A 22,904-nucleotide genomic window follows, 5' to 3' on the forward strand; every position below is an offset into this window, starting at 1 on the left:
GCTTTACTGTGAGGGTGAGTGAAAGAGACGAAGCACAGCCTGTCCTTTCTAGAGCTTCTACACGATGACAGAACTGCTCTATCAAGGCTTGAGTCTTCTCCCATCTCTCACCCAGTAATGAGCCCGGTTCCTGTGAATACTGTGACTCAAGTTGTTGTATCCACTCCATGCACCACTGAAGAGCTTCCACAGCATCTTGTGCAGATGCACCTGCAGGGGCTTGGGGACCAAACATCTTCACCCAGTATTCCTAGTGGGGAAGATCTCTCCAAGCTAAGCATCAGGGCAGGACCAAGACCAGAGACAACACCATGGGATTTAAAAGTTCTAGCAGACAATAGTCAGAGAGGCTAACCTCTTCCTGCTTGCCGGTTCTATTAGCTCTCCTGATAACACACCAAGGACAGCTGTAGACATAATATTTACAAAACACTGTCCTTTGTTTGAAGGGTTGTGTAACCCAGACATCTTACTTTTTCCTTGAAGTGAATTAGCAATGTCAAGATGTTCTGCCATGCTTTCTTTTGTTCTGCATATAATTGCTATATGTATACATGTATGTAGATTTTCACACTATCATAGAATGACTTAGGTTAGAAGGGACCTTAAAGATCATCTAATTCAAACATGTGTGTCTCTCCCCGCCCCCCATCATGGGCAGGAGTGTCACCCACTAAACCAGATTGCTCAAGGCCCCATTCAATCTGGCCTTGAAATCCTCCAGGGATGGGACATCCACAACCTCTCTGTGAAACCTGTTCCAGTGCCTCATCACCCTCTGAGTAGAGAATTTCTTCCTAACATCTAATTTAAATCTTTCTTAATTTAAAACCATATCACTATTGGCCTGTGTAAAAAAGTTACAGTAGTTTCACGAATACAAGCCGCACGGATTATAAGCCGCACTTCCGGTGCCTCGACAATGTTGCTGTCTTTGTCAATAGATAAGTCGCACCCCGAATATTAGTCGCACTTTCGTTCGTCGCGAGAATCCGTGCGCAGCTTTCACAAATTGGCCAATTAGTAACAGGATCGCGGCATAGCGGGTTTTACTGGCTCGGGGCAGGGTCAGGAAGGCTCGGCCCGCTCATGGTTGCCGACGGGGCCGGGTAGTCCAGCTCAGCGCCACGGCTCGACGGGGCTGGCCGGGTGGTGCTGCCGCCGCCGCCGGGCTCGCTGGCCCCCCTCTCCCGTCAGCACCGCCCCGCTGCCGCGTTCGCTAGCCCTGCCGGCGGGCTGCCGCCGCCGCCGCCCGGCTCGCCGGCCGCGCCGCACCGCGTTCCCTAGCCCTGCCAGCGGGCTGCCGCCGCCGCCGCCCGGCTCGCCGGCCGCGCCGCGCCGCGTTCCCTAGCCCTGCGGGCGGGCTGCCGCCGCTGCCGCCCGGCTCGCCGACCGCGCCGCGTTCCCTAACCCTGCCGGCGGACTGCCGCCGCCGCCGTCCGGGTTGCCGGCCGCGCCGCGCCGCGTTCCCTAGCCCTGCCTGCGGGCTGCCGCCGCCGCCGCCGCCCGGCTCGCCGACCGCGCCGCGCCGCGTTCCCTAGCCCTACCGGCGGGCTGCCGCCGCCGCCGCCCGGCTCGCCGGCCGCGCCGCGTTCCCTAGCCCTGCTGCCGGGCTCGCCGACCGCCCCCTCCCGTCTGCACCGCCGCCGCGTTTCCTCGCCCTGGCCGGCACTGCAGGCCCCCGCACCGCCGGGCTCCCCCACGCTGCTGGCCCCGATTCTGCTGGGCTTCCCCCGCTGCCAGGCAGCCCCACCCGCCGGCCTTCCTGCTTCTGCCATGCTCCCCTGCACTGCTAGCCCCAGTTCTCCCAGGCTCCCCCGCCCTACTGACCCGGCTCTGCCGCCCCCCTGCCCCGCCCTGCTGGCTCAGGCTCTGCCGCCCGCCCCCCACACTGTTGGCCCCGCCTCTGCCAGGCTTTCCCACCTCTGCCGGGGCCGACCGGGCTCCAGCTTGGCTTGGGGCTGCCGCGGGCTCTCACTTCCGTGTTGGCAGCTTTTAGAATATTGTTAATGTATTAGCCGCCCCGGAATATTGGCCGCACTTCCGGGTTTCCACCAAAATTTTGGTCAAATTGGTGCGGCTTGTATTCGTGACATTACTGTACTCTCTCTCTTTTTTATAAGCTCCCTTTAAATACTGAAAGGCTGCAATGAGGTCTCCCCAGAGCCTTCTCTTCTCCAGACTGAACAACCCCGACTCTTTCAGCCTGTATTTCTAGGAGAGGTGCTTCAACCCCCAGATTATCTTTGTGGCCCTCCTCTCAACGTACTCTAACAGATTTGGGTCTTTCTTGTGCTGAGGACCCCAGAGCTGGATGCAGTAGTCCAGATGGGGCACCATGAGGGCAGAGTAGAGGAGCAGAATCCCCTCGACCTGTTGGCCACTCCTCTTTCGATGCAACCCAGGATGCAGTTGGCCTTCTGGGCTGCAAGCACACACTGTTGTCTCATGTTCAGCTTTTTGTCCACTAGAACCCTCAAGTCCTTCTCTGCAGGGCTGCTCTCAATGACTTCTTCTCCCAGTCTGTGCTCATGTCTAGGATTTCCCCGACCTAGGTGCAGCACCTTGCACTTGGATTTGTTGAACCTGATAAGGTTCATGTGGTCCACTTCTCAAGCTTGTCCAGGTCTCCCTGGATGGCATTCTTTCCTTCTGTTGTGTCAGCTGCACCACTCAACTTCATGTCATCTGCAAACTTGCTGAGGGTGCACTCAATCCCACTGTCTATATCATTGATAAAGATATTAAAGAGCTCCAGTCCAAGGACAGAGTCCTGAGGGATACCACTCATCACTGACCTCCACCTGGACATAGAACCATTGTCTATAACTCTGTCTGTGTTCATCCATCCAATTCCACAATGTTCATGGAAGTTTTGTAAGGTAAACAGAGAATTTTGGTGTGAAAGTTTACTTAGTCCCTGCAGAATCCAAAGGAATGGATTTTGATTAATTTTAACAAGGGAAGAAACTTTGAAGGTTTTCCAATTTGGTCACAAGTTTATTGTGGTGTTTGAAGTAAAATATAGTTCCAAAACTACTGTCAAATTCTGGTTTTGAACTTACTTGTAAAAATCAAGAGTAATCATATTTAATAATTGATTAGAGTTGGATGAAGTTGTTCCCTACATATATGACCTCTGGTGCATATGCCCGTCAAGTGTTAAGAAAATTTCTCAACTGGCTTGTGCGGGTTGAGGAGAGAGGCTAGGATGCAAAGTATAGGATTACAAGAACAATTCTTTATTCATGCACATGAGATGTCCCATTCAAATTGGTTCACCCCAAATGCAGTTTTACACAGTTCTTATACCTTTCAAGCATTCAGGTACAACACAGTTTGACCAATCCCTACTTAACACACATATGTTATTCTGCAGAGCAGCTATAATGCTATGGCATCATCACCGTATGCTTCTTTCTTGATCTAGATGTCCTAATCTTGCTACAGTTAGTTATGTATAATGCCAACTAATGGGAGGGTTTCACAGAGATGATTGTTAGAGGGGTTAGGATGCTGGCATTATCTTGGTAGTCCAGGGTTATCCTTTATTCTTCAAGGTGGAGCCTGTCCTCCTCCTTGTAATGAACCAGGGCCCTTTAGTCATGCTGACTTAACCATGACTATGCAGTATACAATGTAAACTATATATATATATCTATCTTAAGAAAGTTCATACAATTTCATACTATAAAGAATAATTGGTACAATAGTTAGGGAATGAGATTTTTTCCTTAACACAAGCTATTTTGCAGTGCTGCTCATTGCTGTTTTGCATGTCTACTTTGCAGCTATCTCATCTTGTTCATCTGTGCTAACCTAGTTTATCGGATTATTTTATTTGGCAGAGAAGGAAAGACAATGTAAAAGAAAAGTTTCTGCTTTCAGTTTTAGTGAGGTACTTGTCTTTTTATTTCCTTGCAGCCATCTTTGTGGCTTCAACTCTTTTAAGCATGATTGCTTATATGCCATACTGTGTTCCTACCTTGTAATGAGTTTCACAGAATCATAGAATCAAATAGTTTGGAAAAGACCTCTGAGATCATAGAGTCCAACCTATGACCTAACAACACCATGTCAACTAGACCATGGCACTAAGTAACACATCCAGTCTTTCCTTAAACACCTCCAGGTGTTACCAAAAATTCAGTAAAATAAAAATAACTCCTTAACGCTAATGTAGCATTAAGAAGCAGATATTATTTATTCAGCTGGATGCACGGGGAGATAGCTCCTCCCAAAGTTGTGCATACTGGGTATAGGAAAGTTTCTTTTTATATACTCTATTTTGCATGCATATTCATTGATTGTCCTAGACTAAACATACATATGATAATCATTCCCCCAAAATCATTAGCATATTTCCCCTCCCCTTTATGCATAGGTTATTCTGTCCTGGCAGTCTCTCTGGTGGTCCCTGGTGGTCATAGACCCCAAAGTTCCAGGTGACCTGGCTGAGTTGGCAGGACACTGAGGCTGGTGAACTTCCAGTTCTCCTTCTTACACAATGGGCATTGTGCAGTTTCCATAGGCCAGTAGATTTGGAGAATAAGCATTGTGTTAGCTCACCAGGTGTAGGTCATATATCATCTGGTAACATTCCCCCTCTTTGAGGCTTGTGAAACTTGTCTTCTTTTCAAGCCTTAATAAGCTTCACTTTGCCTTTTTACTAACATCATATAAGTTCCTCATGTTGCATTAGCAATTGTTTTTTATGAAACTTAAAGCAAGCATCATAATCACAATTATTACTGTGACCGCAGTTATACTTTGCAAAAGTGAGGTCAATCAATCAGTCAGAGAAAATCAAAATCCTTTAAATATTTTGTTTAGCCACTTACTTTCTAATCCTATCCTTAATTCTCTGCTGGATGCAGCAACTGATTTTATCCTCTCTATTTGGTCATCCAATTTAACAGCCACATTTGGAGTGTGTACACAACAAGTATTGTCTAAATTCAAGTATCCACACACTCCGTGTCCATGTAACAGCAATAAATGTGAGACCAATCTGTTGTGTAGGGTTATTTTAGTTGTGGTTTGCAATTGTTAATTTATTTCAGTGAACATTATTTTAGTTGCATTTGCTAAACTTTCCATTTGCAGAGTCAAATTGTGTATGGTTAATCTATTTCTGAAGGTAGATATTTGGGAAGTGAAGATGGATTTTAAAATCCCTCCCACTATGGTTCCTGTACTGGGGTGTTTCCAAGTCTCATCACATTTAACTTTTTCCCATAGTTGGGCTTCCAATGGTGACTCCTTCCACAAGGGACATAATGTTAATACTCCCAGTGTCCATTGCACTCTTGATTCTCCCAAAAGCAAATGTGTGATCCAGATCCTATTACTTCTCACCCATACTGTAGGTCCTAATGATTTTATCATGTCCTGCTAATAGTCTATCTGTCTCCAAGTCTCGTTATTTGTTAGGTGAGACAAGGTGTCATTAACAAGGGTAGAATAATTTCTAGAAACACATCCTAACCTTAGAGCTTGAGCCACAGTCATAAGTTGCTGCATCTTCTTATAAGTGTATACTTGAGTGCAATTCCACTTTTCTTTTATCTTTAGATTCTTTTTCCTTGACCTTATTAAATCATAATCTTTTATATCAACCTGTAAGGGGTGTTCTGGGAGACCTGAATTCTTTTCCCAGTCCAGACACCACTAAACTGGCTGGATATATTCCCATTGTCCCATTTGAGGGCTGTTCCATTTTTCAGGTATTTGACATCCCCAAAGGCTATTAGTGCAGTCTGTCAGCCAATAAATATTTTCTGGTTTTGAGATACAAAAATTTTTAACAGTATCATCATTACGTATCCATTGTAAGGAATATTCTCCTTCCATTCCTGTCCAATTGGCATGGGTGCTATTTCCTTCCCTCGTGTGTTCCCAAATTTTTGTCAAATTGCTGACTAAAGCTCCTCACGGAACTGGATTTTCTGTAGAGGCTGGTGTTGGCAAAAAAGCTCCTATAGAGGTTACACTCTGTAATCTGCCAAAGTCTTGCACTAGCTTTACGATCCCTTTTCCCTTCCCAGAGATTAAGAACATAGTTTCTATTACTATTATAAATATGCAATTATTTATCTTCTTCATTTAGATGCAATAAATATCCCTCTAGAAAATTGTATAATATACCTAAAACAATAGGATTTATATACAAAAAAATCTCCACAGTGTTATTTAATCTTGTTTCTACTGTGTTTAATGTGTGGTTTCTGGTTTTACCCACATGTGATGGACCCAGCGTTTGATTACTTCCACCTTAAGTGCAGTGTAGCTTACCAGGAGGACTTGAAGGGGTCCTTCCCACTTTTCTTTCAAGGGTTCAGAGTTCCATGTCTTTACATATACAAAGTCCCCAGGTTGGTATGAGTGAAAGGGTGCATCCAAAGCAACTGGTCCCAATAGGGTTATAAACTGGCAGAGCCCAGCAAGGGTTTTTCCTAAAGAAATTAAGCATAGATTTAAATCTGTTTCTCCCTTTGAATGCATTTCTCTGGGAATGGATGGTGTTCGATACAGCCATCCATACAGCATGGGGACTTTGGTTTTTGACCTTGGCTGAATTTTGACTCACAAAAGAGCCAGAGACAGGGCCTCTGCCCATTTTAAGGAAATTTCCTGACACATTCTGCTAATTTGTAATTTCCATATCTGATTCATCCTTTCCACTTACCCAATTGATTGTGGTCGTCAAGGTGTGTGCAAATCCCATTTTATGCCTAGAGTTTTGCTCAGCTGTTGCATCACATCTGCTATAAAATGTGGGCCTCTATCTGAGGACATCCCAATTGGTACCCCCAATCTTGATATGATTTATTTAAGCATTATTTTTACCACTTCCCTAGCTTTATTGGTACTACAAGGAAAGGCTTATGGTCATCCAGAAAAAGTATCTACCAATACCAAAAAATACCTATACCCGTTTTGTCTGGGTAGTTCAGAGAAATCTATTTGTCAATAATCTACAGGTGAATTTCCCTGTTTAATTGTTCCAGGAGGTAGCCTTTTCCTATATATGGGATTGTTTTTTAAGCAAAGTGAACATTTTACTAGGATTTATTTTGCTATTTCAGTCATTCCTAAGCTGAGTACAGAGCTTTGGAGACTAGATATGGACTCACTTCCCCAATGGGTTTTGCTGTGTTCTTTTTCCATTATTTTCCTCATTACAGAAGTTGGAACTATAACCTGTTGGCTGTCTATTACCCATCGTCCCTCCTGATTCTTAGTGGTTTTTAATGTGTTTACTAAGCACTGATCCTCACTGTCATAATTAGGCGTAAATTCAGATATGTCAATTTGTCTTTATGGTACTAATGTTAGGATGCCTTTTTCAGCTACTCCTTGAACTGCTTTATCTTCTATTTGGTTTCCCAGAATAACATTAGTTTGCCCAGGTTTATGTGCTTTGCAGTGCATCAGTTCCACTTCCCTTAGTTTATGAATTTCTTCCAAAAGTTGTAAAATTTCTTCTTTGTGTTTAATAGCTGATCCTTGAGCCGATAGCAGTCCCCTTTCTTTCCATATAGCTCCATGACCATGAATTACACTAAATGCCTACCTAGAATCAGTCCAAATATTCACCCTTTTCCCCACTGCCAAATTTAATGCTTGTTTTAATGCTATTATTTCTGCCTTTTGTGTTGATTTCTTAATTGGTAAAGATTGAGCTTCCAGTACTTCACTAGTGGTTGCCACTGCATATCCTGCCATCTGGTTTCCATCCTTCATGAAACTGCTCCCATCTGTGAATAATTCTAAATCAGGATTCTCTATTGGAAAATCTCACAAATCACTTCTGCTGGAACATACCTGTTTGATAGTTTGGAGACAATAATGTACCAGAGCTCCCTCATCCACTGCCTTTGGATCAAGGAACACAGCTCAATTGATGGTTACTGTCATTTTCAATTCCACATCATCCTCTTCCAAAAGCAAAACTTGGTATTTCAGCATTCTGCTGGGGGATAGTCAATGTGTCCCCCCTCCCCCCCCCACTCTTATACAGGTATCACCATGTGAGGGACAAAAACAGCTATGTGCTCTCCATTAATGAGTTTTCTTGCCTCTTGGATCAGTAAAACAGTTGCAGCAACTGCTCACAAACATCCTGGCCATCCTTTACTCACATTGTCCAGCTGTTTCGAGAAATATCCCACAGGTGTCCTCTAGGTTCCCAGTTTCTGTGCCAGGACCCCCAGGGCTAAATGTTGCCTCTCATGTACAAACAGTTCAAAGGGCTTGATTAAGTCAGGAAACCCTAATGCAGGTGCTCTCATTAATGCCTTTTTCAGTTCTTGGAAGGCAGTTTGGTACTCCGGAGTCCACAACAATTGTCCAAACTTTGTTTCTTTTAAGGTTTCATAGATGGGCTTCACTGAAAGTCCATAGTTTAATATCTTCAACTGGCACCACCCGACCACTCCTAGAAAGCCTCGTCATTCTCAGATATTCCATGGTTCTGGAGTTTGGCAGATTGCTTCCTTTCTGTCAAAGCCAAGAATTCTCTGCCCTTGAGTGATCTTGAAGCCCAAATAGTTCACAGTTTTCTTTCCTATTTGAGCTTTTCTTTTAGTTACTCTGTAACCATTCTGTCCCAGAAAGTTCAACAGACTTATGGTCATTTGTAGGCATTGCTTTTGGGTCTTCGCTGCCAGCAGAATGTCAACTACATACTGTAAAACTGCTCCTTAGGTGTTATTTTTACTCCATTGTTCTAAATATTTTGCTAGTTGATTTCCAAATATTGCTGGACTATTTTTAAATCCCTGCGGTAGGATGGTCCAGGTTAACTGAACTTTGCATCCAGAGGTGGGTCTTTCCCATTCAAAAGCAAATTATTACTTGACTATTTTCCTCCAAGGGTATGCAGAAAAAGGCATTCTTAAGACCAATCACTGTAAAATATTTATATTCCCCTTTTAGTGCTGTCAAAAGTGTATAGGGATTAGCTACTACTGGATGAATATCTGGTAATATTTTATTAATGGCCCTTAAATCTTGCACTAACCTATATTCCCCATTTTGCTTTTAAATTGGTAATACTGGCATGCTATATTTTGATTCACACTCCTTCAATAACCCATATTCTAAAAATTTTTCTATAAGCTTTCCCAGCCCCTTCCTTGGCTTCCAATTAATAAGATTTTTTTTTTTTGCCTTACTGGTCTGGCCTCAGGTTTGAATGTAATCCTCACTGGTTTGGTCACTTTTGATCATCTGGGCATTTCAGTTGCCCATACCAGCAGGGTCATTGTTCTCTATCTCCTCTGGGATTTTTTCCAATTCATTTGACTCCTGTAACATAAAAATCCTTGCCTTGATAGTTTTTGATTCTGGAATTTGTATTTCCCCATCCTAGAAAATTCTTTGAGAACCCAATTTTCCCAATAAATCTCTCCCCAGCAGGGTATGTGTAGGAGGTTTCTGCCTCCGTGAAATAATAATTTCCCCAAAATCATTAGCATATTTCCCCTCCCATTTATGCATAGGTTATTCTGTCCTGGCAGTCTCTCTGGTGGTCTCTGGTGGTTGTAGACCCCAAAGTTCCAGGTGACCTGGCTGAGTTGGCAGGACACTGAGGTTGGTGAACTTCCAGTTCTCCTTCTTACACAATGGGCATTGTGCAGTTTCCATAGGCCAGTAGATTTGGAGAATAAGCATTGTGTTAGCTCACCAGGCGTAGGCCATATATCATCTGATAACACAGGGATGATGACTCCACCATCACTCTGGGTAGCCCATTCCAATGTCTAATCACCCTTTCTGTGCAGAAATTTCTCATGATGTCCAGCCTAAAACTCCCCTGGTTCAGCTTGAGACTATGTCCTCTCCTCTTGTTGCTAGTTGCCTGGGAGAAGAGCCCAACCCTCACCTGACTGCAACCTCCTTTCAGGCAATTGTAGAGAGTGATAAGGTCTCCCCTGAGTCTCCTCTAGGCTAAACAACCCCAGCTCCCTCAACCACTCCTCATAGGACATGTGCTCTAGACCCTTCGCCATCTTTGTTGCCCTTCCGCTTGATGTCTCTCTTTAGGTCTGTCCTCATGGAGGTTTCTCATGAGAGGAATGTGAAATTGAATTTTTTGTCTCCGGGACAACTTATCTAGCAAGAACCCCCATGAAAGTGCCCTGACCTAGGTGCAGCAACTTGCACTTTGTCTTGTAAACCTCATGAGATTCCCATGGGCCCACTTCTCAAGCTTGTCCAGGTTCCTCTGGATGATGTCCCTTCCTTCAGGTGTGTCAACAACCCCACTCAGTTTGGTGTCATCTGCAAATTTGCTGAGAGTGCACTCTATCCCTTTGTCTATGTCATTAATGAAGATATTAAATAGCACTGGTCGCAATAGAGACTCCCGAGGGACACCACTTGTCACTGATGTCCATTGAGACTCTGAGCCATTGACTACTACCTTCTGGATGCAACTGTCCAACCAATTCCTTCTCCACTGAACAGTCCACTCATTGCATACATCTGTCTCTGATTTAGAGAGAAGGATGTTGTGGTAGACCATTTCAAAGGCTTTAGAGAAGTCCAGATGACATCTGTAGCTCTTCCCTTGTCCACTGATGCAGTCACTCCATCAAAGAAGGCCACTAGGTTGGTCAGGCAGGACTTGCCCTTGGCAAAACTGTACTGGTTGTCTCAAATAGCCTCCCTGTCCTCCATATCCCTTAGCATAGCTTCTAGGAGGATCTATTCTGGGATCTTCCCAGGCACAGAGGTGAGGTTGAAAGGTCAGTAGTTCCCAGGGTCCTCCTTTCTACCCTTTTTAAAAATGGGTACAACATTTCCCTTTTCCCAGTTACCTGGGACTTCCCCTGACTGGCATAACTTTTCAAATATCATGGAGACTGTCTTGGCAGCTACATCAGTCAAGTCCCTCAGCACTCTGGGATGCATCTCATCGGGTCCCATAGACTTCTATGTACAGTAAATTCACGAATACAAACCGCACTGAGTATAAGCCGCATCTCTGGGTGTTGGCAAACATTTCGGTTTTTGTCCATAGATAAGCCGCACACGAATATAAGCCGCTTTGTCGTTCGCAGCGAGGACCCGCGTGCAATTAGTAACAGAACCGCGGCATGGCGGGGTTTACTGGCTGAGCTAAGGTTGTGCAGGTTCGGCCCGCTAGGGGCCACTGACGGGGCCAGATGGCCCAGCCCGGTGCTGCCGCTCGGGGCCCGCCGCCGCTGCCACTGGGCTCGGTCACCCCGGGTCGGCGCTGCCCTGCGGTGGCAGGAAGGGACGGAGTTTCCCCTGCTCCTACGGCAGCGGCGGCGGGCGGGGATGGAGCTTTCCCGCGCCCGTGGCGCCGGCGGCGGGCAGGGACGGAGTTTCCCCGCTCCTGCCGCGGCGGCGGCGGGCGGGGACAAAGGACCCCGTCGGCTCCCCGAGCCGCGGCAATGGCTGCGCGGGGCTCCCGTCGGCTCCCCGGGCCACAGCAATGGCGGCGCGCGCTTCCCCCCCCTCCTTGGGCCGCAGCAATGGCAGCGCGCGCTTCCCCCCCCCCCCTCCTTGGGCCGCAGCAATGGCAGCGCGGGGCTCCCGTCGGCTCCCCGAGCCGCAGCAATGGCTTCCGCGGAGTTCCTGTCGGCTCCCCGAGCCGCAGCAATGGCGGCGCGCGCTTCCCCCCCCCTCCTTGGGCCGCAGCAATGGCAGCGCGGGACTCCCGTCAGCTCCCCGAGCCGCAGCAATGGCGGCGCGGGCTTCCCCCCCCCTCCCCGAGCCGCAGCAATGGCGGCGCCGGCTTCCACCCCCCTCCCCGGGCCGCGGCAATGGCGGCGCGGGCTTCCCCCCCCTCCCCGGGCCGCAGCAATGGCGGTGCGGGCTTCCCCCCCCCCTCCCCGGACCGCGGCAATGGCGGCACCGGGCCCCCCCCGTCTCTCCCCTGGGCTGTGGCAGAGGAGGAAAGAGAGCTCTCCCGCCTCTCTCCCCGCCCCCCGTGCTGCCTACAGGGAGCCAGGCTCCACCCGCAGTGCAACAAAGTAGCGATTTGTAACAATCGCAAAATGCCGACTTTGCAGCTGCTCGGCTCAGCACTCTGGCAGGCACTTCTGAGGTTGTATTAGCCGCTCCTGATTATTAGCCGCATTTCCGGTTTAGGAGCAAAATCTTAGTCAAATTGGTGCGGCTTGTATTCGTGAAATTACTGTATGTTCCGATTCCTCAGATGGTCGTGAACCTGACCTTTACTTGCAATGTAAAGCACTTTGCTCCCCCAGTCCCTGTCTTGCAGTCCATCCACTCAAGAGATGTGTAAAGAGAAGTTGCCAGTGAAGACTGGGGCAAAAAAATTGTTGAGTACCACAGCCTTCTCCTCATCCATTGCTACCAGCTTTCCATATTGCTTATCAAGGTATTCCTTCTTTGACCTTCCTTTTCTGTCTGATACAACTGTAGAAGCCCTTCCTGTTATTCTTTGCCTCCCTTGCCAAATTCAGTTCCAGGTTTGCCTTGGCCTTCCTCATCCCATCCCTACACAATCATACTTCTCTATACGCTTCCCAGGTCACCTGTCCTTGTTTCCACTGCCTTTGCATTTTCTTCTTTAGTTTGATGAGCAAGTTCTAACTCAACCATGCCAGTGTCTTGCCCTCCTTGCCCAATTTCTTGCTCCTGGGGATCACTAGCTCTTGTGCTCTATGGAAGACTTCCTTAAAAATCTGCCAGCTCAGCTCCACTCCCTTATCTCCAAGGGCAGTTTCCCAGGGAATCCTAGTGACTAGTTCCTTGAAGAGTTGGAAGTTTGCTTTCCTTACGTTCAGGGGCCTTACTTTACTCCTTACCTAACCCACGTCCCTCCAGACAGCAAACTCCACCAGTGCATGATCACTGCAACCCAGGTTGCCTCCAATCTTGATGATCCGGATAGAGTTTGCTTACATTGGTGACCATCAGATCCAGTATCTCCTTCCCTCTTGTCAGGTTGTCTACTACCTGGCTCAAGAAGTTATCGTCCAGGCATTCCAGGAGTCTCCTGGATTGCCTACAGCTCACTGTACTACTTTCCCAGCAAATATTGGTGTGGTTGAAGTCCTCCAGTAGGACAAGAACCTACAAGCACTATGTCTTCTGTAGTTGGAGAAAGAAGGCTTTGTCAATAGGCTCCCCTTGGTCAGGCAGCCTGTAGCAAACACCAACCACAGGGTTCCCTTTGTTGCCTCAGTCTCTGATTCTTACCCACAGGCTTTTGACCTGCTCATGGCTGAGAGACAACTCTACACACTCAATCCATCTCTTGATGTAGAGGGCAACCCCTCCACCTTTCCTTCCTCCCCTGTCTCTTCTGAACAGCCTCTAGCCATCCATAGTCACATTCCAGTCATGGGAATCATCCCACAAAGTTTCAGTAATGGCAACAAGGTCATAACTTTCTAGCAGCTCAGTGGCTTCAAATTCCTCCTGTTTGTTGCCCATGCTGGGTGCATTGGCATAAAGGCATCTCAGCTGTGTTACCTTCCTAGAGGAACACCCCTTAATTCTTTTGAGATGTTTCCCTGGTGTTTTCCTGTAGATATAAGTGAAAAAATAGATTACTAACAAGTGAAGCAGTAACAAGCAAAAAATAACAGTAAATAATCAGTAGACACAAAATTGCTAAATATCAAACCCCACAGGAACAAAGAGACACCCAAAATGGCTGGGTACAGCTCCCTTCCAAGATGGTGGCCCCCACTGCTGATTGTATATAGGGAGACACGGAAAATGGTGTCAGGACAATCCCATTATTGATAGAAGTGCTTCTTGGGGTATCTCATTCCCTGCTGTTGGTATGTATACCCTGTGTTTTCTGCTCTCCCACACCAAATCCAGCAGAAAGTTACTTAATCTGATGTCTGAATATTTCTAAGCATCAGAGAAAATATTTTGGTGTTTTTAAAGCAAAAAATCTATTTTGTCTTCTCTGAAAACTTTTTATATATATGTAGATTCTTACAGCTTCTCTGCTCTTATGCAAAGAGTTAAGGTTTTGTTGCTTCCACTAATCATGATGTCCTGAAAAGTAACAAAAGGAAATCTAATTGAAAGGGTACAGATTTTGTAAAGCTACCTGGAAACTTTTGTAAGCTTGCTTGGGAAAGCTCAGCAGACATTTGAGAGAACAGCTTTTGTATTAAATGCTTATTGTGTGGGTTTTTTTGTTTCTAAACTAAAGGGCAACAAATCTGTCCTCACTTGATGTCTTCTAAAACTTATTGCCTTTCATCAAGGAGACAATAGAAAAATCAATGTCTGTGCTTTTCTTCAGGAACAAAAAAAGAGAATTATGTGAGGAGGAGCACCTTTTCTACCTTTTTAACATTCTTCTCCCCAAAAGAACAAAAAGTCATTAATGTTATATGCACAATATACATATATATGCACTATATATGTGTGTGTGCATGGATGTATGCATGTGTACAAACATGCATTCACATATAGTTAAGACAAGACTAAGGAAATATTTTAATCAAGTTTATTTCAGCAGCAAACATGAAGTGACTTGAAATGTGCTATATTTCTGCCTTTGAACTCTGAATTTTTGTAGTGAAGAATCTTGAATACACCCACTTGAGGTCGTGCATTCTGACAATATACATAACTCCACTTCTGTATTTGTTGTTGTGTAGTTTGATGGAATATTTTTCATCTATCTTGATATTTTACATTGAAGATACAATTGTCTTATTTTTGGTTTGATACAACTTCTGTAAATTCTTAAAAGTATGAAAAATTTACATTTAAAATTTGGTTTAATTATTCTCTGGTTGATAGTGAATACCATTGCATTTGGCTATCAGTAAGCCTAAATGAAAACAAAATTATATTCCGAAATAGTGTATTCCTAGCTACTCATAATGTGATTGTGTGCCTGATGGCAGTTGTAATGAAGAGACTGGGTCTTCATGATTTACTTGCATTAAGCCATGAAGCCATTTATTGATACACAAAGTAGAGTTTATATACCTTTTTTGTTATTTCTAAAAATAACACACCAATAATATTTGTGTAACTAGGCTATATTGCTTAATTGTAACTAAGTAACATTGCCTAATGAATGCCTCACTTTAAGCTAACCAGGTACATGCAGTACTTCGCATCATTCCCCACAAAACTGCATACCAAGCACCTTGTACCAAGTACTGTGTTATCTCTTACATTCCTTCTTCAAAATCCCGCTTACTCTTGCCAAGGCTTGTGGTCTACTATAGCTAACACATCCTTGTCGGTTGTGATAAGCTGAGCCGTGTTCGCAGTTCTGCTCTCTAGCTGTATTCCCACATGTGCCTGTGCTTACTGAGCTCCTACAATACTGTAAAGCATAATTAACCTCAAATTGGCTAAATAATTATTACTTTTTAAAGCATTTGCACATTTTTAAGTAGTCTTAGTGTAGATGACTAAACTACAGGTTTATAATTCATAAATATAGTTATTTTGCAAACTTGATTTTACTTGACATTTTTCTTGAATAGAAAGATACTGTTTTCATTGACCGCTCATTATTTCATAGCAAAGGATGGAGGTGAAAGATCAGTCTGTGTCACCTTTGGTTTCTTCTTTTTTGTGAAAGCAATGGCAATCCTGATTGTGACAGAAAGCTATCTAGAGTTTGGACTCGAATCAGGTAACTCCTTTCTTCAGGGTTTGCAATAGCTCTAGTGATTACATTACATGAAAAGTTAATTTTAAGCAGCTTTTAGATGGTCTTGAGAATATCTGTATTTAAATAAACTCTATATGTAATACACTTGTAGGAAATATTGCTTTGGAATGTCAGTTCTGAAGGATATCCAGTATATGTTCCTTGTTAAATTATGTCATCTTTACCTGGGTTGTTTGCTTTGCTAATTATATTTAATTTCCAGTTTTATCTTTAATCCATTTTGCCTTTGTCATGGGTTGATGCTGCGAGGATACCACATACCCACCAAATCCTTTCACTCACTCCCCTCTGCAGCTGGACAGAGGAAAGAAAATTTAACAAAGGTTGAGATAAGGACCAGGAGAGATTGCACATCAAATACCATCACAGGCAAAAAAGGTTCAACTTAGAGATATTAAGTAAATTTATTACTAACAAAATCAGACCAGGATAATGAAAAGTAAAATAAAATCCTTATAAATACCTTCCCTCCACTCCTCCCTCCTTCCAGCTCTACTTCCTACCCCAGTGGCGCAAGGAGACAGGGAATGGGGGTTATGGTCAGTTCATCACCCAAGTCTTCTCCCACTGCTCTGGGAGAGGGGTCGTTCCCCTGCTGCACCATGGGGTCCCTCCCACAGGAGACAGTTCCCCATGAAATTCTCCAACGTGAGTCCATCTCATGAGTAACAGTTCTCTGCAAACTGATGCAATGTGAGTCCATCCCACAGGCAACAGTACCACCCAAACTTCTGCAGCGTGGGTTACTCTTCCAAGCGGTGCAGTCCTTCAAGGACAGACTGTTCCAGCATAGGAGCAGGGCTCTTCTCTCCATAGATCTCCCACAGGGTCACAGCCTCCTCCAGGCATCCACCTCTACAGGTTGCAGATGGATCTCTGCATCCCTGTGACCCTCCATGGGCTGCAGGTGGACAACCTGCTTCACCGTGATCTTCACCATGGCCTGCAGAAGAATCTCAACTCCTGTGCCTGGAGCACCTCCTCCTCCTCCTTCTTCACTGACCTTGGCGTCTGCATAGTTGTTCTTCTCACATTTTCTCCCTCTGCTCTTCTCTGGCCAAAATTAAAACTGCGCAACAACCTTTTTTTTTTTTTTGGTTTCTATTTCTTCTTAAATATGTTAGATCAATATGTTAGATATGTTGGCCCAACTTTGGTCAGCAGCACATCCATTATTGGAGCCACCAGGGATTGTCTCTGCTGGATATGGTAGAAGCTTCTAGTAGCTTCTCACAGAAACCACCCCTGGAACCCCCCCAACCCCCTACCAAAACCCAGGCCATGCAATACCAATACACCTTGCACAGTAAAGTCAAGTTCCTCTACTGAATAAAGTTACTTACCTTCTCAAAAATTAATGTTCTATTCAGATTTATGAAATGTACAAATATCAGAAATGTTTTCAAAGACTACTAATAACTGAGTTTTATTGCATTGTGACATACTAGCTAACACATGAAAAAGCTATGCTAAACATAATTTGCTGTTAATAATAATACTTGTCAAAAAATTTTTACAGTATGTCCTATTACCTAGAATTTTTTTTTAAAAGATATTTTATATTTATACTTTGATATTATACATATGATTTATGTCTCTGCAGGATTCTCAAATTTTTCAGAAAGTGTTATGCAGTTCCTTGAAAAGCAGGGTTTGGAATCCCAGTAAGTTTTTGGAAATACACTGGTCTTCATTATGTTGCATTTATAACTGAACCACTTGGATTGTCTTAGCAAGCATTTTTCTTGCATGTTTTGCTCTTATACTTAGTTATAAACTCTGTATTAATGTGAAGAGGTGGATTAATGAAAATAATCCCTAAATATTTACCAAGTAACTTAAGTTGCATTTGTGTATTTCCTTTTTATTCCAAAATTATTCCTATCCATAAAATACAGTTAAAAACTATAAAAGTATTTCTCATGATACTTCCTAAACAGTCCCTTCAGATTTGAAAAGATTGCTTTAAACAAGAGAAGAGTATATTTTGCAGATCCTGTGGTATGGAGGAGGGTGAGAGTGCAAAAGCTACAATAAAAATGGAAAAATGGAATTAGGAGCAAATTTTTACTTCTTACCTTCAGTCATGTTTTCAGGCTACATTAGTACAGTAATTTCACGACCATAAGGTGCACCGGACTATAAGGCGCACTATTTTTTTGCCACGAAGATCCATGTTGTGCGCAACAAAGTAACAAATTAGTAACGGAATCCCCCGGAATCCCCCGTGGAGTTTACTGGCATGTGCTCAAATTTGAAACATTTTAACAGATTGGTGTAGCCTTTAAACGCAGCCCCAAGCGCCCTCTCCGTGGGTGGGACCCGGCACTCCCACCCGCCCTTGACTGGCGAGGCAGGGCTCACGACTGCCATGGTGCAGGGTAGCCACGGCTCACACCTCAGGGTTGCTGCAGTTCAGGGTGGCTTGGGACCGTCTGCAGCTCGAGGTGGCGCAGCGCTGCCTGCCCCCTCTCTCCCTGTGCGGCTACAGCTGGTCGGGGGCTGGGCGGTCCCTTTCAGCCCGCACGACCAGCAAGGGCTGGGAGCGGGGGCTGGGCGGTCCCACTTATCCCGCGCGGCTGACAGGGGTCGGGACAGGGGGTTGGGTAGTCCCACTCAACCCGTGCGGCTGGCGGGGACTGGGACCAGGGGCTGGTCGCTCCTGTCCCCCGCTCACGGCTGGGCTCACAGCTCGCACTTTTTTTTGTGCAGCAAGGAGCTGAGCCGCGTGTAACAAAGTAACAAATTACTGGCAGTTTGCAAACATTTTTCACAGACTGGCGTAGCCTTTAAACGCAGCCCCAGGTGCCCTCTCCGTGCCACAGCTGGGGTCGGGGGCAGCTCCCTCCCTCTCCACGCATCTCCTGCCGGCCATGGCCACCCGCTCCCATCCCCCCTTGCGACTCGGAGCTCCCGCGGCACCGCCCCCCCCAATTGCAGCTCACACTTCTGGGTTTGTGAATTTTGCAACTTTGTACATCAGATAAGGTGGACCGGACTATAAGGCACACTTCCGGGTTCAGGGAAAAATTTTAGTCAAAAGGGTGCGCCTTATAGTTGTGAAATTACTGAACTTTCCTCTTGGCAAGTACATCTGCCTGCTACGCTGTATCCAAGTTTTGTATAGACTGACATAGATTATGATGTTACCTATATATACAATCACTTTTATAGACAACCTCTATGTATTGTAAACGAGATTCTGTTACAATCCTTGCCTTAAACACATGACCTAAAATGCTTGTATGTGGTATGCCATTGCTGTGGGACTGCAAATTCAAATTTATTCTTTGGAAATTTTCAAGTATTGTATAAGAACTGTAGTTTTTTTTATTTGTGAGGAACAGAAGTTTAAAATATATACTTAGATTAATATGGCGTTTATAGATATGGATATTTAATGAGAAAGAAACCTTCATCTGAATCCTATGTGCTTCTTAACCTTTCTTTTCTCTGCTTTTCATAAACTATTCTGAATTTACTAATTTCTGTATTATTTTTTCTCTTTGTGTCCATTTCCTTTTAGATATTCGCAGTGCTTTGGTTGTTTACAGCAGTGGTTGAGTTGATGATGGTGTCTCTTGATAGTTTGAATGGTATAACTTAAAAATAAAAATTTGCCTTTCACCAGTTAAACTTAACATGTATCTGTTCTATTAAAAATATAATAATTGAATTCATTGCACCGTCTATTTTTATTGCCTAAATTGTAAATCACAACATAAAATTAATCCTTTTTGGTTTGTTTTTTTTCTGTGATAACAAATTTAACATCTTGTAGGAAAGAGTTTAGGTTTTGGTTTTCTTATAGCAAAGAGCTTTTTATTCTTTTTAGTAAATAAATATGTGGCTTGCTTGCTTTTTATTTCAATTTGATTAGTTGTTAGATACTGTTGATTTGAATGAAGTTTCTGATATCCACCCCCCATCCTCCTACTTGTTTCTTTTCTTTTAGGAGTCCTGTGTCTAAACTAACCTTCAAATTGTTCCTGGTTGTTCTTTGTTCACTCATTGGTGCTTTTTTGACATTCCCTGGCTTGCGACTGGCTCAAATGCATCTTGATGCTCTGAATTTAGCAACAGAAAAAACAACACAGTAAGAGAAAATATATATGCATAGTTATATGTTACTCAGTCTTAAATCTCAGTTTAATGTCTGAAAATGAAAAAAAACAAACTATTAATAAGGTAGTGACTGACTAAGAATTCTGTTTCTTCCTGCTTTTCATATCTCCAGCAGATTTGACATGCTTCTGTGCACAACCTGCCCTCTGCCAATCCATTACATTCTTTGTCTCAAAAGTGGAATATGAGTTAAAGCAGCATTCCTTTTCTTTCCTTGTGTGAGATCCACCATGAATGTTTCTACTTCCTGTTTCCTTTTCTCCCTATCTTTTTGGAAATTTAAATAACTGTCTGGTCGAAGAGGTGCAACCACAGATTTTTCTTTTTCTTCTAGATGGGCCTTTGTTAATAGAAGTAGGTTAAGATGCAAAGAAAAAAACAGAAAGTGAAGAAAAAGTTTCAGAAAGGCAGTTAAGTTGAAACACATGAACAGGGAATCTCAGTAATCTAAAACTCAGTAAAAACTTCTCTTAATAAATATTGAATTTAGACTAAGATATTAGAAATGTAATCAATTATTAGTGTTAAAATGAAAAGTATAGTAATTTCACGATTATAAGCCACACCATTTTGACTAAAATTTTGATCCCAACCCGGAAATGCGGTTTACAAGCAGGAACAGCCAATATATGAAAAAAGTTCTGAAATTTCCCAACCCGGAAGTGCAAGCCGAGGTGTTGAGCTGAGCACCTGCCAGTAAAACCCGGGATTGTGCGATTGTTACAAATTGGTTTCTCTGTTGTGTGGCGGGTGGAGGCAGGCTCCGTGCCGGCAGCACGGGGGGTGGAGGCAGGTGGGTTCCGTCCCCACCTGCCTCTGCTGCCATGGGAGTGAGTGGGCTCCTTCCCTTCCTGGGGTCACTGGGCAGCGCCGGGCCAGGGTGAGCGAGCCCCATCGGCAGCCCCGAGCCGCCGAGCCCGCCCAGTCCCGAGTCGAACCAGTAAAACCTGCGATCCTGTTACTAATTGGCAACTTTGTTGCACACGGGTCCTTGCTGCAAATGACAGTGTGGCTTATAATCAGGTGCGACTTATATATGGACAAAGACCTAAAGGTTGCCGACACCCGGAGGTGTGACTTATAATCAGGTGCGGCTTGTAATCGTGAAATTACTGTAAATTAAAATTGTCCTTTAAAGTATTTTAGTACTTCCTACATTGTGATGACCCAGAATATATAATAAGTCTCAAAGGTTAGTACAAGTTTAAAGGAACATTTTCATTTTCAGTTGTTGTTGAATTTTGAACTAAAATGTTCTCTTATATTTAACTTTCTCTTCAGCATTCTCTGGTTGAGGAAACAACTCTAAATGTCTTTCATAGATCATAACCTCAGAATATCTAATGCAGAATAATGACAAATTCTGCAGTATAGGCCATTGTGATCATTTAGGTTGGCCACTTTCATAAGAAAACCATTAGATTTTCTCATATGTAAATTATTTCTCCTCAAACTGAAGTGTATTTTTTTTGTTAAAAAAAATTTAACTATGTTTAAAATGGATCCTTTACTCTTGGTAAATTGTTACCTAATTACTTTGTATTAGATTTGGACTCTCATTCTAGATAAATGCATCCAATTACAGCTGTAAGCTATTGACTCTTGTATCTGCTATTAAACTTCAGTCTGTGTAGATTATCGAGTCACCTCTTAAACTCCTGATTTTTTCATTGTTATGGTTTTCAATATTTTAAAATTTCTTGTGCTTTTCTGTAACTATCCTCAAATTTTCCAACATCTGTCTTGATCTGGGCACATGAGATCTCAGGTAGAAATATCAAACAAAAAGAATTTTTAAAAATATGTTAAGATAAAAGGCAGTACCAAATAACATTGGTCCATTACAGGATGAGGATGATCACCTCACAAACAGGGACATGGACAACGCTGAGATCTTTAATGCTTTCTTCTCTTTGGTCTTCAACATTGATGATGGACTCTAGGACCCCCAGAGCACTGAGCTGGAGGACCATGCCTGTAAGAATGATCAACTTCCAGTTGATTCTGAACTTGTATGGGATCTACTGCTCTTATTTTCTTAAGAAAAAGAGAGAAAAAAATAACAAAGAGACAGGAAAATAAAACCCAAAAAAGATAATCCTAAAAGAGTTGGCTGATGTTATCACAAAGCCTGTCTCGATCATTTTTGAGAGATCTTGGAAATCCAGAGAGGTCTCAACTGACTGGAAGTTGGTGAACATTGTCCCTATTTTCAAAGACCCCCTTCCCGAAACTGCAGGCCTATCAGTCTCACTTCAGTGCCTGGTAAAATTGTGGAAAATATTACTCTGGGAAGTATCGAAATCACATGGAGGACAACGAAGTCATCAGTCATAGCCAGCACAACTTCATGATGGCAAAGTCCTGCTTGTGGAATCTGATTTCTTTTTATGACAGGGTAACATACCTAGTTGATCTAGGAAAGCCAGTAGATGTAATCTTTTTGGACTTCAGGAAAACTTTTGATACTATCTCTCACAGGATCCTTCTGGACAAAATGTCCAGCATACAGTTGAATAACTATTACACGATGGGTCAGCAACTGGCTCATGGGTCATCAAAAAGAGTTATAGCAAGTGGGTTTACATCAGGCTGGCACCAGTCACTAGTGGGGTTCTGCAAGGATCCATCTTAAGCTCAGTTCTTTTCAACATCTTCATCAATGACTTGGACACAGGACTTGAAGGAATGCTAAATAAATTTGCTGATGACACTAAACTGGGAGGAGTTGTAGACTCCACTGAGGGCAGAGAAGCCTTGCAGAGAGACCTCGACAAATTAGAGAACTGGGCAATCACCAACTGTATGAAGTTTAACAAGACAAAGTGGCAGAATCTGCACCTGAGTTGGGGCAACCCTGGCTGTGTGTGTAGACTGTAGAACAAGAGACTAGAGAGTAGCTGCAGAAAAGAACCTGAGGGTCCTGGTTGATGGCAAGTTGCATATAAGTCAATAGTGTCCTGGTAGCCAGGAGGGCCAACCATGTCCTGTCCTGGGGTGTATTGAGCGCAGCATCACCAGCTGGTCAAAGGAGGTGATTGTGCCGCTCTGCTCTGCACTGGTGCGGTCTCACCTAGAGTCCTATGTGCAGTTTTGGTCATCACAATAT

General features: G+C 44.0%; 1 protein-coding gene across 1 annotated transcript in view; it reads left to right on the forward strand.

Annotated features, from left to right (window-relative positions):
* The window catches only part of LOC117005053 (transmembrane protein 161B-like), a 70,319-nt gene that overhangs the window by 29,834 nt on the left and 17,581 nt on the right, over positions 1-22,904 (forward strand). Inside the window, exons 4-6 of the mRNA XM_033076282.1 lie at positions 15,480-15,631; positions 17,274-17,334; positions 19,626-19,766. Of these exons, the coding sequence (XP_032932173.1) occupies positions 15,480-15,631; positions 17,274-17,334; positions 19,626-19,766 (354 nt within the window). The remainder of the gene's footprint in view (positions 1-15,479; positions 15,632-17,273; positions 17,335-19,625; positions 19,767-22,904) is intronic.

This window comes from Catharus ustulatus, chromosome W (assembly GCF_009819885.2).
Source record: "Catharus ustulatus isolate bCatUst1 chromosome W, bCatUst1.pri.v2, whole genome shotgun sequence".
NCBI lineage: Eukaryota > Metazoa > Chordata > Aves > Passeriformes > Turdidae > Catharus > Catharus ustulatus.